We start from the raw sequence: 17,633 nt of genomic DNA, 5'->3' as shown, positions 1-17,633 counted from the left end.
AAGAAGAACCGGAGCTCAGCATTTGGCTGATTTTCAAGTGCACGCGGAGCAGCGCTTCGAGCAGCACTGGGTCGGGAACAAGGCGATTCAGGCTTGAAGCGAATGCAGGGGCCAGCGCAGATCACCCACGGCGGGCCAGGGGCGGGACCAGCCCCACAATTCGAGAGGCCCGGAGGCCTATGAACCGCGGGTTAGAAAATGTGACCCTGGCGACCCCAAACGCCCATCGCCTCCCTCCCTCGCTGCTCCACCTGCCCGCGGAGCGCGCAGAGCCGGCTGCGGAGACGATGGCCAGCCCCGCTCCCTTAGTGGCCTCCATTAGCCACCAAATGGTGGCTTTGCAGACCCTGCAGCTCCTGCAGCAGGAATGGGGCTGGGGGGATGGTCCGGGCGCCCCTGGGAGTTCGCCCCACCCGGACCACGTGTCCTCCGCCCTAGCGCGTCGCTCAAGCCCGCTGCAGGCTCGGGAGGGGCTAGGACAGGGGATGGGTTGGGAGGAGGGCAGCGGGGCCAGGGGGATCCGGAATGGGGGCTCCGGGGGTCCGGCGAGTCCCCCAGAGGTGGAGGTGGTGCGGGGCGCCGAAGGGGGTGCGGAGCTGCTTCCCTTCCCCCAGGGCCGCGGGCCCTGCACCCTGGCCCGGATGGCTATGCGCAGCGCACTGGCCCGCGTGGTGGACTCGACCTCAGAGCTGGTCAGCGTGGAACAGACGCTGCTGGGTCCCCTGCAGCAGGAGCGGTCCTTCCCCATTCACCTGAAGGTGAGTCTGGCCTCCAGCATACCCCCTTGGGAGCTGGATCCTCCTGCAAGCCAGGGCTGCTGGGCCTGGATGGAGACTGGGTGGGGTCACAGGATCCCAAGCTGAGCTGCTCACGGGAGAGTGAAGGGGGTGATGAAACGTGGAGGACACCGCACTTGTGACAGGGAACTAGGATTGGGGGCTGAGCAGTGCGGAGGTGCCCACCTGGGGCCGCCTGACTACAGAGCAGGGAAGCGGGAGAGGCCTTGCTGAAGGCCTCTGCAACTCCTTCTCGCACGGAAATCAGCTTCCTGCTCCAGGTAAAGGCCCTTTCCACAGGTGCAGCTTCTAGGCCTGAAGGACAGCTAGCTACCCTTATTCCCCCCTTCAAATTAATAACCCTTCTTCCAGAGCCTTAAATACATGTATTAAGTCCCCACTGCCTTTTGTATGAAGAAATCACCTACATTAATTTAAAGTCCTTTCAAACTTATGAATCACAGTTATTTTTGCGTAAATATAGTTCCCCATAGAGCTCGGGACATTACAGAGTGCATCTAAATTCTCAAAAACTAGGGTAAGAGCAGGATGTGTCCCCAGTGTTGAAGCTTGAATACTAATATTAACCTCCTGCTAAGTCAAGCAGCTCATATTTATAGGGTGCATTTTTCTCTTAAGGTACCCAACTGTCAGGAAACAAAGCAGCTGCCTCTCAGGCTGAGCTGGATTGTGGAAATCTGGAGGTCTGGGTTATAGTCTTGGTTTTGCTATTAATTAACCTAACTGGTTTCAGGTCACAATCTCTTTGAGACCTTCTGGCTTTCCAGTTTTGACTTGGAGCATTACATCATTCATTTCCCTTGGGAGTTTTTTTCAGAAGGAAATGGGGAGGGGTGATGAAGAAAGCTTAGAGCATTTCTCAAGAATTGCTATTCTTGCTTTACAAGCCAAGGTTTGGGGAAAAAAATGCTATATATTAGATTGCATATACACTATAAAAGACTGATTTAAAAACCAAACATAATAAAGTCTATCATACACTCTAATAAGCATTGTTACTCTACACTAGGCTTTCTCAACCTCTGCTTTATTGACATTTTGTGCTGGGCATTTGTTGTGGGGCGTTGTTCTGTGCATTATGGGATGCTTAGCAGCATTCCTGGTCTCTGCCCATTAGATGCCAGCACCCCCCCCCCCAAGGTGATAAAACCAAATATTGCCAAATGTGAAAGGGGAAACCAGATGCCTCCAGATGCGAAGCACAGCTCCACTCACCTTAGAAAGTTAAATTAATGAAGCTGCATTTCACCAACACACTCAAGTGTGATACACCTTTTATTGTACTTCTAAGAAATAAAAAATCCTGGCAATCAAATTATGATAGACCTTCAATTGTAAGATAGTTCAATTTCAGAGATTTTTGAAATGTGAAAAAATGTGTACTATGAATTAATGAAATAGAAAGTGTTATATGATATTAGGAGTATATATAAGACATAGATGGGTTGGCTAAAAGAGAGGCCGAGTGATCGGTTCTACCTCAGATGATCCTGGTGATCCTGGCATGTTTCTGGGAGGAGGTAACCTTTTTTATTTTTTTTATCCTCAGAGGAGGTAACCTTTTTTATTTTTATTTTTTTATCCTCACCTGAGGACATTTTTGCACTTATCTTCAGATAGAACGGGAGGGAGAGAGGGAGGAAGAAAGAGAGAGAAACATCGACTGGTTGCCACCCACACGACCCCAAATGGGGTAGGGGACAAACTGCAATCGACGTTCGTGCTTTTAGCGAGAACCAAATTGGGACTCCCTGGTCCATGGACCGATGCTCTAACCACGGAGCAAACTAGCCAGGGCAAGGTAACCTTTTTTAAAAAGGAATGGTGCCCTGGCTGGTTTGGTTCAGCGGTTAGAGAGTCAGCCTGTGGACCAAAGAGTCTCGGGTTCAATTTCCCATCAAGGTATCTCAGTTGCAGGTTTTATCCACGGGCCAGACAGGGTTGTGCAGGAGGCAATCAATTGATGTTTCTCTCTTCCTTCCTCCCTTCCACTCTATCTAAAAAAAAAAAAAAAATCAATGGAAAAATATCCTAGGGTGAAGATTAAAAAAAAAAGAATGTTTGCTGTCCAGGCATTAAAGGGAAAGAACATTTTAGGGGAGCTGTGTGAACCAAGACCCAGAAGCGATGAAAGGTCTGGGATTTGAGAGGGGAATTAAAATGTGTTCACCATGGCAGAAGGCAGAAAAGGCATGAAGGCAGAGAAACCCTCACCACAATAACAATGGATTTTTTAAAAAATATATGTTTTCATTGTATTTTTAGAGAGAGAGGAAGGGCGAGAGAGATAGAAACACCGGTATGAGAGAGAAACATCAATTGGCTGTAGCTGACAACTGGGGCATGTACCCTGACCGGGAATCCAACTGGGACCTCTCAGTCTATGGAAGGACATTCAATCCATTGATTCACACTGGCCGGGCTACAATGGGTATTTTTATCGTACTTTACTTTTTTCTTAAAGAAACCAACACTTAATATTCTTTTTGAATATTTAGAATTTCTCAAAAATATGCAAAGAAGAAAAACATGAAGTGAGTTTCTCCTTCTTCGTGATGGATAAAAAGTGCTTAATAGTACTGAGTCTTGTTAAATTTGGTTGGGAAGATGTAGTTAACCAGTCTGACAAACATTTATTATAGCAGGAAACTGAGGCTCTAAGGAACTTAGGACTTTGCTGAGGATCCTGCTTCTGGGAAGTGATGGCCCACAATTCAACCATGCTTTTATGTGACTCTTTCTACCAAATCTCACGGCTAGTTCATAGGGGTGTCATGAACATCACACTGAAATAAAGTACGTGAAAGTGCTTAGTTGACAGGACACAGTCATCATGCCATGCAATACATACCACTTGGGTGTAACAGTCACATTGTAGACTCTTAGCTCGGGCTGACATAACAAAATGTCACAGACTGGGTAGCTTAAACTGCAAACATTTATTTCCTCACTGTTCTGGAGACTGAAAAGTCTAAGATCAAGCAAGGTGCTAGCAAATTTGTTTTCTGGTGAGGGCTCTCTTCCTCTTATAGATGGCCACCTTCTCACTACGTTCTCATTTGGTCTTTCCTCTGTGCATATGGAGAGAGAGAGATCTTGGATGTCTCTTCCTTTTCTTATGAGGACACCAATCCTATTGGATCTGGGCCCCACCCTCTGACATCATTTAATCTCAATTACCTCCCTAAAGGTCCTATCTCAAAATACAGTCACAAGGAAGTTAGGTTTTCAATATATGCATTTATTTGGGGGGGAGGGGCACAATTCAGTTCATAACACTGGGTAATTTGTGTCCCTTCTTCCATGATGGCCACTTTACGTAGTGACAAAAAGCACCAGGTAAATGTAGGAAATCATTGTCAAACTAGTAATACTAGCAAGACTGCTTTAAGCACCTGCAACTCAAAGGGAGCATAGAATTATGGGAGGCACCAGAAGGAAGCCAGGCTAGGATTTTACAAACTGCCAAAAATGACCAACTCACTTAGAGACTATTAACCAGCCAATTATGAAGTCACTGACTGAGTTTTGTCTGTCTTCCTTTGAGAGTTAAAAATATTTATAGTTGCCAAGAGTTCTTTCTGTTCTGAAGCAAGTTTCATGGAAACTATGGTGATGCCAACTTTCAGAGGCAGAAGAACTTTCCTGACATTGCAGATTTAACTTGCCTGTGAGCTGGCCCGTTTCAATTAGCTAATTCTGGTACCAATTATTCCATCACGTTTAGTAGTCCTCACTGTTTTTTCATTCTACAAAGCAAGAGCAGTGGTTAGAAAACTGTTAGCTTTGGTTGCAAAGTCATTGTAATCTTTATAAAATATAAGTGTGAATATTGGGTTACTCAGGGGAAGACACTGATGATGAGTGCTTCCCTCCACTAACATTAATCAGTTAAGCCAGTTTCTACAAATTTGAAAATTGTGTCTTCAAAAATTACTCACATATTATTAAAGGGAATAAAATGCTCATGGTCATATAATTAATAGCTGGGGATTGCTATTCACTTGAGACAAAATAGTGCTTATATGTTAGAAAAAGTGAACACTCTAGAAGTAGTTTTGTTATAGTTTGTAATTTCTTAAAATGTGAGTTATATGAGAATCAGGACATATAAGATTTCTGAAATGAAAATTTTGGAAAGATATTGCAGAAAGGCTCTAAAATAAAGCCACTTATGTTTGACAACTTGATGGAAATTCTGCCATGCTCTCTTTTATAACTTTTGGGTTTGCCTTGTGAGAATACCTGCATCAAGTTCTTGTATCCATCACAAAGTGCTTTCCACAGACTTTTCTAATGAAAATGATGACGTACCCAAAGCAAATGTACAAGGAACCTTGGTTACTTGCGGGCATTGACGCTGGGTACAGTGCAAGCAAGAATGTTTAATTTCCTGTGGACGACAGACTTTTTATGGTGAATGGCAGATACTTTGGTTCTTCATTGGGTGTTTTATTAATGTGCAGTTGCATATCTATTTGAGATTGATCTGGGTTTTAGGTGACTGGTGACTGCTCTGGGCCCTGTGAATTTGTAGCTCAAAGCCAGATGTTGACGTGGCACAATCTGAAGCATACTATTCCTAATAGTGTATGGTTTTCAAAACATCCCCTACACAGAGGAACAGCATTTCTATTTTATGTACACATCCAGTGTGGAGGGTTGTAGCGTTTGAGGAGAGGATTTGTGTTCTTTGTAGGTCCTAGCACTGGGTGGCTTTTATGGAGAATGGTCTGCTGGCCATGCCGAAGCTCATGAAGACCAGGCCCCATCACAGAAAGCTGGGGACAGCGCTTTCTTTCTCTACTGTTCTCTGTAGAGGACATTAGGCACTCAGGGAGAGTGAGGGGGAAAATATGAGACGAAAAATGTTTGTGGAGACCATTGTAAGAGAATATAGCTCAAGATGTGACTGTTTTGAAAAGAACCAACTTCTTTTAAAGGCCATGGTTAAGGAAATATGAACTGATTTATGGTTCATGTAGATCTAGAAGTGATTTTGAAGGTGACATAATAGGAAAACAACAATGACTTTTCTTGTGGGTTGTTTAAAAGTTGTCTGCATTTTGGAGCCTATAAAGTCATATTGTATTTTGAATTTATTATCCATTGGTATTGGTTTCAGGAAACAAGCTTTGAAACTGACTCTGCTGCCAGATTCATTTTGCCTTCAAGCCTTCAGTTTTGATGGGAGTGTTTATTTTCAGTAAGAAGCTAAAAAAAGCTTAACTTTTCTTCCCTTTTTGGACTTTGCAGGTGCATTTTCAGTTGCTCAAGGATTCCAGATGTGTGCATTCCTAATAAACACAGTGCATAATGTGGAAAAGTACAAGTGTGGTGTTTTTTTTTTTTTTTTTTTTTGAGACCTCCCGGACACTGGGTAGGAGAGAACAGAGCAGAGGAAGGAAGAGCTCCAGCTAGGTTTCTGATTAGCTAGGACTTGGCTTTATGTGGGGTGCAGAAGGTTCCATGCCTTGAATATCTTCCAGATGGTCAATCCCTCTCAGTTATGTTGTAGGAAAAAGGGAATGGCCAATAGGCCAACATTCAATTTAGATGTGACCAAGGCCAATTTGAGTGTGGTAACACTCATAATACTCAGTTAACCTTAAAAAATAGCATGGATGTTGCCCAGCTGGTGTGGCTCAGTGGTTGAGCACTGACCCATGCACCAAGAGATTCCCGGTCAGGGCACATGCCCAGGTTGTGGGCCAAATCCCCAGTGGATGGCATGCAGGAGGCAGCCAACTGATGTTCTCTCTCATCCTTGTTTCTATCTCTCTCCCTCTCCCTTCCTCTCTCTCTAAAATCAATGAAGAAAAAATTAAACAAACAAACACAGCATGGATATGGCCAAAAAAGAAACATGGAGTAATTTACTGGTAGACATTTTTGTTTCATCACCAAAGCTAGTTAGGTGCCTTCTCTGCTGGCTCCCATGGCGTCCCTGTTCGTCCCACTGGGGCATCTACTGCTGTCATTCCTGTCCAGTCTGTCTCATACCGGACAGTGCGCTCTGCTGAATGAGTCATCAGGGCGCCAGGCCCAGTTTCTGATTTGGGGCTGGTCTTTGAAGAACATTGGAGTTTAGTAGGGAGGCTAATTTTGGCTCTGTCACTCATTTGCTGTGTGATTTAGGTACATCATTTAATCTTACCAAGCCATGTTTCTTTTCCTCTCTCATTCATAGACTTTTATGGGCTTTAAGTGAGACAGTGTGCCTAAGGACCTTAACTTGAAGCTTGGTGCCACCTAGGTGCTCAGGCTCATGGGCCACACCAGTGTTCTTAAAATGCTGGTTTGCCATGTTGCTCTCAGGCTTAGAAGTCTCCAGGGAATTTATGGGGGCATTCACAGCTTTTCACAACTAGCTTATATCCTGATTCAAAAGCTCTGTTAGTTTCAGACTGATCTCCCAGTCCCAGCCCCTACTTGACTTCAGGCCTTGGCTTATGTTATTCATTCTAATTGCAGGGGTCAGCTCTTTTCCTTATGAATCAAATACTGCCTTTCCCAGCACCACCTATCTCGTAGTGCCTATATGGTCCTTCCCACCTACCATTTCTCTGATGCTTCATCCAAACCTTAAAATTTTCTTAAAATTATTATTGTGGTAAAAGCATAACAAAAGTTACTATTTTAAGTATATAGTTCACTAATGTCAAGTACATTAACATTGTTGTGTAACCAATGTCCATAACTTTTTCATCTCGCAAATCTGAAACTCTATACACATTACACAGTAACTCCCCATTTCTCCTTCCCCCAACCTCTGGCAACTACCATTCTACTTTCCTTTTCTGTGTGTTTGACTACTCTAGATACTGCATGTAAGTGGGATCATACAGTATTTGTCCTTTTGTGTGTGATTTATTTCATTTAGCATAATGTCAAGGCTAACTCATGTTGTACCACATGTCAGAACTGCCTTCCTTTTTAAGGCTCAATAGTATTCCATTGTACATATAGACCACATTATGTTTATCCAGTCATCTGTCAATGGATTCTTGAGCTGCTTCCACTTCTTGGCTATTGGGAATAGTGCTGCTATGAACATGGCTTTGCAAATATCTTGTAGAGATCCTGCTTTTAGTTCTTTTGGATCTATACACACAAATGGAATTATTGGATCATATGTTAACTTCATTTTTACTTTTTTGGGAAACCTCCATATTGCTCTCCACAAAGGCTGCAGGAGGTTACACTCCCACCAGCAGTGCACAAGGGTTCCAATTGTTTCACATTTGTTTTCAGTTCTTTTTATAGTAGCCAGCCTAATGCATGTGAGGTGAGCTCCACCACTCTTTTTGAGCCTTAATTTTATTCTGTGTGACATCTTTACTGAACAGTTTAAGTAGTTTTATATCACCAATTAGATTCCAAGTTTCTATGGAGCATATTTTTCTTTTCTCCCCTTCCTTTCTCTTGTCTCCTTCTTACTGATCTTCCATCTAACAGAGTACTTTACTCATAACCTTAGATTGATGGCATGCTTTATAAATACAGTGAGTGTGCACATCCATGAGCTAATTTGATATTCACATCTCTCCATGTGGTAGCTATTATTGTTTCTGTTTCACAGATGAGAAAACTGAATATCCCATAGATAAAATGTCTTGTCCACAGATGGCGCAGAACCAGGGTTCTGATGGCAAGTCCATTACTCATGAAGGAATGAGCTCTGCATCTCAGGGGCCTTTATAGCTGCATGGGGCTGCGTGTCCTACCTAACTTCTATAAGGTCCCTTTGGCCATGTAGGGTAATATGCTCCCAGGTTCTGGGAATTAGGATGTGGACATCTTTGGGAAGCCATTTATTCTGAATAATATCTTATTCAGAATAAGATATTATTCTGAAATATTTTAGCTGGTAAAATATTTCAGCTAAAAATTTGGAAGAAATGTTCTAAAAACTAGAGCCATGGGTTGCCTCCTAAGCACATGAGCTTCTCCAGTGTGACCAAGAAAATTTTGGACAACCTCGTATCAACTATGCTATAGAAAGGATTCACACTTTAGGAGGAGCTTTGTGCGAATCTAATGTAGCTTAGATTATGAGTCTACAAATGTCTGTTCCTCTATAATATTAGGGTTTTGTGTTTTCACATAGCCCTCATCACTGGACATTTGGATATTTGGATATATACTCTATGTGTTTCATTCCCCTTACTAGTCATAAGCTCTTTAGAGACCAGGTACCATATCTTACTGCCTTTATGTCTTATTTATTTATTTTTCAATTAGAGTTGACATATTATTTTATATTAGTTTCAGGTGTACAGCATAGTGGTTAGACATTTATATAGCTTATGAAGTGATTTCCCTACATAGTTACTATAATATTATTGACTATATTTCCTATGCTGTACTTTACGTACCCGTGACTATTTTGTAACTACTAATTTGTACTTCTTAATCCCTTCATCTTTTTCACCCAGCCCCTCAACAGTCCCCTCACCCCCAATCTGGTGACCATCAATTTATTCTCTGTATCTATGAATTTGTTTCTGTTTTGTTTGTTCACTTATTTTATTCTTTATATTCTACATATAAGTGAAATAATACGGTATTTTTTTTTTCTATCTAACATATCACTTAGCATAATACTCTCTAGGTCCATCAATGCTGTCACAAATGGTAAGATTTTACTGTTTTGTTTGTTTGTTTGTTTTTTAAGGCTGAATAATATTCCATTGTATATATGTACCACATCTTCTTTATCTAGTCGTTTATCAATGGATACTTAGGTTGCTTCCTTATCTTGGCTATAGTAAACAATGCTACAGTGAACATAGGGATCCATATATCTTTTCAAGTTAGTATTTTCACCTCACACCTGTCAGAATGGCTATTATCAATACATCAACAAACAACAAGTATTGGCAAGGATGGGGTGCAATTGCAAATTGTTGCAGCTACTGTGGAAAACAGTATAGAGATTCTTCAAAAAATTAAAAATAGAACTGCCTCATGACCCAGCAGTTCTACTTCTGGGGTATTTATCCAAAGAAATCCATATCTTAGTGCCTTTTTATCCAGTGCAGTCAATCAGATAATGGAGACGATATAAAATTAACTGATTTATTAACTGAATCAAACAAGCTGAGGTCACTATCCCAGTATGTTAGTTGACTCCCCATCTCACTTTAAAATGTAAATGCTGGCCACCAGTTTGAACCACTGAGCAATCAATACATTTTATATCCACAGCCTGAAATTACATAAGGCTTTAGAAGTTCCAAAACCGCTTTTAGATTGCTCAGCTATAGTGTTCTAATTCTGGCAAAGCACTCAAATCCCTGGTAGGATATTACATCATTTCTGGAAGCACCTGGGACTTGCTAAATAAAAGCTGCTGGGAGGATATGCTCTGTCATTGAATGGAAAGCCCATAAGTGAAATCATTACCAATATTGATCGTGTGAATTCCTATGGAAAGCCCATAGCCACATAGCATGCTATTGCCTCAACACTCGTGGCCCCACTTTTTGCAAGAAGCATCAGTAGAGGTTTGGTTGGAGGCCATTGTGATTGGGCCCATAGTTGGCCTCCAGACCTTCCAGAAAGGAAGAGAAGCAACCACTTGCTTTATTTTTTCCTTCCCTGGCTTAAGAGTCCCACGGAAAGCTATTCCTATTAATTTGTTTTCTTTGACTGTTAATATATTTGAGAAAGGATTAAAAGGAAATACTGTACTAAAATAGTAAAATAAAGAGACTTTGCAAAGCTTGCCAGAGATCTGAAGTTTACCCAGGGCCTCAGGGACCAGTAGAGCCAAGCAGTGGAATTTTATTATATGTATAATTTCTCCAAATGATGATCTCTTTGATTCTTTACAGTAAATGTGAAATTGACTTTAGATTTTAGGCCCACAAATATATTTATAAAGGCATTTTCATCTTCTCTGAGTGATGAATACCTTTGCAAACTGGCTAATAGACACATGTCCATACACATCTCAGTGGTTCCTTCTATTTTGAATTTCCTTTTGAAAGTTGTCTTTGATCCTCCCACTTTATAGTCAGAATTGGATTAATTCTTTAAAGCAAACAGACGATTTTCCTTGATGTGGATCTATGGGAAGTAGTCCAGAGTCATTTAGAACCAACTTTCCCATTCCCAAGCAATGTGCTTCAGCAATATAGGTTGTCCCATAAACTATGGGACAGATTATCTAAGTAGCCCCTTACTACCTTCTGAGGAAAAATGAGCAGCACACAAAGGCAGGGAAGCAAGAATGCTTTAAAGAGAAAAAACCCTGCCCTGGCCAGTTTGATTTAGTGATTAGAGGGTCGGCCTTCGGACTAAAGGGTTGCAGGTTTGATCTCCGGCCCTGGTAGGGGTCATGTGGGAGGCAACCAATTGATGTGTTTCTCTTACATGAATCTCTCTCTCCCTCTCTCTCTCTCACCCTCTCTCCTCCTCTCTTCCTCTCTTCCCCTCCCTCCGTCGCTCCCTCCCTCCCTTCCACTCTATCTAGATAATCAATGAAAAAAAAGTAAAGATGATTGTTTAAAAAATACATATATATAATATAAAAATAAGGGAAAAAACCTAAGAGCATTTAGCTGTGAAGCCTTGAGTAAGAGTGTGCAGGGTGTTTCGTTTCCATCCCAGTACCTAGCTCGCACTGGGGGCCTACTGCCACTGTTTGCTGAACTAGAGAAGTAGATGTTAGTTTCGTTTCTTGGAAGATGTTCTCTATTAAACACTTTGCCAGAAACCCAGCTTATTCTCACCTAAGTGACATAGGTTTGTTGTTGTTGTTTTGTGTTTTAGGAGGAGGGAACGCTTTTTCTTTTTTAAATCTTCACTGGAGGATATGTGTATTGATTTTAGAGAGAGGAAGGGAGGGAGTGAGAGAGTGAGAGAGAGACATCGATGTGAGAGGAAAATGTGGATCAGTTGCCTCTCATATGCACCCCAACTGGGGATTGAACCACAACCTAGATATGTGCCCTGAGTGGGAATTAAACCTGCAATCTTTCCAATGCATGGGATGGCACTCCAACTAACTGAGCCACCCAGTCAGTGAAGTGTCAGTTTTTATTAGGGAGAAGAATAGCTTTGTTTTTCTATATAGAATTAGGAAGAAAACTCTAGTTCCTCATCAAACATTGGTTCAATTTTTAGTTCTTTCTTTTATTTTATTTTAAATTATTTGTTTTTCTTTTCCTGAATTATTCAGTTGAATTCTTAGCTTATGGTTTTTCAGTGATTATTCTTTAGTTATATAATCATTTAAGTCTAGCATTTCTCACTTAGCTATATCCCACAAATTTGTGATATAGTATTATCCTAAGTGTTAAGTATAAAGTATTTTAAAACTTTAATTTTTTTTTCACTGACCCATGAATTATTTGCAAGTAGATTTTTAAGTTACACATGTCTTGGGAAGGTTATCTATGTTATTGGTTTCTTATTTATTTGCATTGTGATTTGTATAATATAGACTTTTTGATATTTATTGAGATTTGCTTTGTCACATATTATAATATAGTCAATGTTCATAAATATTTTATATATCTTCAAGAATAATGTATATTTGCTTATCTTCATTGGACCAAGGTTGTGATTAGTGTTTCAATCTTGTCTCTCCAGGCTGATTGTTGGGTTATCTGTCAGTTTCTGAGGCAGCTGAGATAAAATGTCTGTATGTTTGTAGATGGAATGTAAATTGAGGTTATCATGTTAGGCATGCAAAAATTCAAAACTGTTATTTCTTCTTGGGGGGAATAATATCTTTTATTAATTGGGGTTTATTTTATAACTAATAATGATTTTTTTTCTGGCTCTATTTTGGCTCCTCTTTGCTTGGCATATATGTTAGTATTCATTTACTTTCAATCTTTATGTATTTTTAGTTTTAAATGTGTTGCTATTATGAAAACATATAGATTTTTAAAATACAGTCTGGAACCACTATATTTCAAAGGTGTCTTGTTTTGTGTTTCTATTCACCTAGCTTTAGGTTTGTGTGTTTCTTCATTTTTACTTTTTATAGATAGGATCAATAAAGTTTTAATGTACATTTCTTCCTGCTAATTCTGAAGTTTTATGCATTATTTCTCTCCTTGAACGATACACTTCCATTTCTCATATTGCATACTTAACAAATCTGAAGTTTACCAATTTTGCCACCATTCTCTTGAATAAATGCAATGCCTTAAAACATCTCTCCATCTTCATGTTACTGCTATTCAGCATGTTAGAACATCTTGCTTTTGGAAACTCCAAGTTAGTTGTTAAAATTTTTTTTTTGAACAATCAATTTGTTAGACTTATACCATATTTTTAATTTTCTTTGTTCACTGTCGCTTCTTGTACCTCATTCTTTCCTTCTGCACTGAATTTCCTCTTTCTGAGTTATATCTTTAGGAAGATCTGGCACCGAGGGTCTATTGTGGTAACTCTTATTGTCTTTGAAAATGAAGATATATTTAGTTTGCCTTGAGAGTTTACTTAGATTAAAAAAAATTCTCAGTCAACAGTTATTTGAGGATATTATTCTGCTTTTGTTCCATCTTCAGTTGTGGCTTAGATGCTCACTGTCTTGTCATCCCTTGAAACCTTCTTTTTCTCTGGTACTTTTCAGAGTAGTTTTGCCTTAATAAGTTTAGACTTGTATCTCATTTAATTTACTCTGTACAAGGCTTGTTTTACTTCCTGAATGTAAGGATTTATGTTTTGGGTCAATTTTGGATAATTGTATCCATTATTCTCTTGTCTCTCCAGGAAATGTATTTGTTGTACTTCATCATCCAGCCATCCACAGTGGTTAACATCTCGTTTTATTTACATTTATATAACTTTACATTTTGTATTCTGGCAATTTTCTCACATTTATCATCCTGTTTACTAATCTTCACTTCAGATGTGTTTATTCAAGTGTTTAAATTGTCCATTGAGTATTTAATTTGTCATGATAGTTGTCATTTCTAGAAGTAGTATTTGGTTCTTTTTCAAGCCTGATTTTTTTTTTGAAAAGTTTTTGATTCCTTCTTTTATATTTTCAATCATTTTAATCATATTTCATAGTTCATATCTGAAATTCTTGGAGTTTAATTTTGCCCTGCAGTTTATTTTTTTGCTGTATCATGGTGAATTGTATTTTAAATGTCATATTCCGAGTTTATCTTTGACAGAGCTTTATGGGAATCCCACAGTGGAGCATGTGTTGTGGACATGTTCTGTGGAGTAGGGTTTTGTTTGCTTTTCCTTGTGTCCCTGGATATTTTAGCCCAGTTCTAATTTTCATGTTAATTTCTTAGCTTGGTGTTCCTAGAATATGTATGGGGTATCGAGGGCAACTGCAAACTTAACTCTGTGCAGTAACTTCTATGTGGTACAGGCCCACAGTCACACATTCTTGGGCAGCTTTACCCTCATCCCAAACGTGGCTCAAGAGAGAATGACTCTCTTTTCTTGATGGGTATTGGCAGACAGCTAAAGCAATTTACTTTGCTTTTATTTCTGGCCCTTGGGGATTTTCATTACTTTCCTGTAAGTGCAGAAAGGATGTTTGTTCTATTTTATTTAGAATTTAGTAGCAAGAGGTTTTGGAGAAACTAAGCATGCCATGTTGCCAGAACCAGAAGTCTGTGGGAAGTCATTTACATTTATTCAAAAATAAATCATGTGATGTGCAGTAATTTCAATGTATCATTTACATGTGATGTATTTTAGAACATGAAACATTTGGGGATTAAAAATCTATTTAATTACTTCCTTGTTTTAAACTACCTGGGAACTATTCTTTCTAAATTTGCATTGGAAATGTCTTTAGTTTTTTTTTGTTGTTGTTAATCCTCACCCAAGGATATTTTTCCACTGATTTGTGTGTGTGTGTGTGTGTGTGTGTGTGTGTGTGTGTTTAGATAGAGTGGAAGGGAGGGAGGGAGGAGAGAGAGTGAGAGAATCATCCATGTGAGAGAGACACATGGATCAGTTGCTTCCTGCACAATGCTAACCAGGGCCTGGGATCAAACCTGCAACCCAGACATGTGCCCTTGACCAGGAATTGCATCCGAAACCCTTCAGCTCCTGAGCCAAACCAGCCAGGGCTACATTGGAAATTTCTTGAGACCGTGTTCAATAATACTAAATTCTTGATTGGAATCTTGAAGACAGTGAGTATGGAATGATAGGAACAGACGCTATTTATGTGTTTGTCAAAGCTCTTTTAGGAACAAATAATAGAAACTCAACTTCAAATGGTCAATTTGTTGACGCAGATAGACAAAAAATCCTGAGGTTTATTTAATACAGTTAAGTTGGCATGTTCAGAAAATGTGATTAAAATCAGTCTCTTTTAATTTCGTGGGTCTACTTTCTTCTGTGTTGGCGTCATTGTCATTTGGATTCTCCCCTGTTGTGGCAAGATGTTTTCCAACAATCTCAGTTATAGAGAGCTTCTCTTTCCCAGTCTAGCAAATGTTCTGGGGTCGTGGCTCATTGGCCTATGTTGGGTCACCCATCCATCCCTGACCAATCCTAGTTACTGAGGCATGATATGCTCAGATTGGCGTGGTCCCTGGAGTTGTGGAGTAGGGTCAGCTTTGGTCAAACCACACAGGCTAAGACTGGAGGAGAATAGTTCTCTGGGAGAAAAGTCAGAGTGCTGTCATCAGAAGAGATGGGAGTGGAAGCTGGGTACACAAAGCATAAAATATGTCATCAATAACCTGTCTAATTGCTTGTTTGTGTTTGCATTTTCTTTCAGGACAGTGTTGAGTTTAGAAATATCTGCAGTCATCTGGCTTTACAGATCGAAGGACAGCAGTTTGACAGGGACTTGAATGCTGCCCACCAGTGTCTGAAGACGATAGTGAAGAAGTTGATTCAGTCACTTGCTAACCTTCCTTCTGATGCTCATGTGGTAGCCTGTGCTTCCTTGAGACAGATCTTACAGAATCTCCCAGACATTTGAGTGTTCAAGACACTGGAATCAAAACCACAGCTAAGCACTGCTAAGAGAACTTGGCCCTTACCTTCCTAACTGAATCAACAGACAATAGATGTTTTTATTTTCACTAAAGAGACACTTGATAAAATATACAGCAGTCTGACCAGTGGCATCTATACCCTTATAGCATGTTGGTGAAAAAATTTTAAAACAGGACTTCACATTTTTAAATATGTTGACATATTTGATGACTTTTTGATGGAAATATATTCTACTTTGTAGAACCGATTGGATTCTATGTGTGTATATATATATATTTATTAATTCATGTTAAGTATTCATTTTAATTGAATGATACATGAATTTATATTCATATTAATGTAGGCCTACGAGGTTAAATATCATTATTTACATGATTAAAGCTCCATGTTTCTTATAATTATCTTGAATAAATAGGATATTTGGTAATTGATATGTTCTACTTACTGAGCACTCTATTTTTTTGTTATGAGACTGAGCTATTGTAGGACCACATGTGTCAGTAATTATGAGCTCCAATCCTGGCATTAATAACCTACTGTTGGGCAGAAAAGCTGCTTCTAAACCTTGTGTTTTCATATAATGCTTTGTAAATGTAAAATGATAATGAGCTATGAAGTACCAAGGATATATGATATGTGAATACAAATACAGTATTATTAAAGTCATATGGGAACATCTAGCTCTTCTTACTGTTTCTAAATATTCCACTTGAAGTAGGGAATTCCTGTGAAAAAAGGAGGGGGTGGATATACTGGCAGGTTTTCCTAAATATTTAGAGTTAGGAAAAGAGAGGGTGATTTTTTTCACAACAACGATCTGCACAAGCTTAGGAAAAACCATTTCCTATTGTTTAATGATGATTGTGTTAAAAATCAAAATAAATTGAAATGCTCATTTTCCCTTAAAATTTTAATAGAAATGACATTGGATTTACAGTGTATATGTGCATCTTGTTTCCTAAAGAAATGAAAAACCAGGTCTGTATGGTAAGAGTATATCTACTATTAAAAAATAAAATGTTAATAGTAATCAAATCCTTTTACATACCCACATACTCTATTCCTATTGCTTCCAAATATTTTCTTCTAGAACCTGAGGAAGAAAGGTAAATATATGGCTTCTCTTACCAAAGAATTAGCACAGACACATTCTGATGTTAAGTAAAACAGCAAGTCGCCATAGGTGGTAATGTCCCTCATTTTCCATGTTAGTAACTGTTAAAAGAATGTATGAAGATAGTCCTGAATGTACCAAGTGTTCTAATCCTGCTTCAGGTCACTCTGGCTATGTCTACATGACAACACTTTGACAGGGAATAAAGTGGTGTCTCCTGTCCTGGGCCAAGTGTGCCCCTCCCCATTCAGTGTCAGCCCTGAACCTTCCTTTCTTTAGGTTGGGGGAGGGGTATCATGTCAGCAGCAATCATCAATCAACCAGTGAATCTACTTAGTGATGAATAGATTCGCTGTTTAAATGGGAAGAGTCACTGGCCTGACCATACCACAGCATGGCCACTGGGTTCTTAGAGGTTTCCACCTTTCCCTCAAATTACTGGCTCTTGCCTGATTGATAAGAGTGGGGGGGGGTCCTCAAGACCGCTCATTAGAGGTCATTGAGCTCTCACCCTGACTGTGTACATAGATGATATGAAGTGGGGGGTGGGGGCCAAGGTGCTATACTGCCATTTGGAAATACTTGCATCATGTAGATCCAACCTTAATATTTTTCCAACATTCTAGTGATAGCAGCACCTGAACAGAGTGGATATCAGAGTTAGTACTGTGAGAAGACAAAATAATGAGAATAGTTTTTCCAAAGAAAATGAAATATCATATAATGTCTGCATTTTATCATTGAGTGCATCCTTAGAAAATGGAATGTAACAAAAA

At 39.7% G+C, this 17,633-nt stretch overlaps 1 protein-coding gene across 1 annotated transcript; it reads left to right on the top strand.

Moving 5' to 3' along the window:
• The first annotated feature begins 287 nt into the window (after positions 1-287).
• On the top strand, positions 288-15,726 carry DLEU7 (deleted in lymphocytic leukemia 7). Its single transcript, XM_036250457.1, has 2 exons — positions 288-758; positions 15,520-15,726. The coding sequence occupies exons 1-2, from the start codon at positions 288-290 to the stop codon at positions 15,724-15,726; spliced, it is 678 nt and encodes a 225-aa protein (XP_036106350.1).
• Positions 15,727-17,633: the final 1,907 nt, after the last annotated feature.

This window comes from Molossus molossus, unplaced genomic scaffold (assembly GCF_014108415.1).
Source record: "Molossus molossus isolate mMolMol1 unplaced genomic scaffold, mMolMol1.p scaffold_m16_p_9, whole genome shotgun sequence".
In the NCBI taxonomy this organism is placed as follows: Eukaryota; Metazoa; Chordata; class Mammalia; order Chiroptera; family Molossidae; genus Molossus; species Molossus molossus.
Note: the sequence above shows the minus strand (reverse complement) of the source record. Positions and strands in the feature narration are given on the sequence as shown.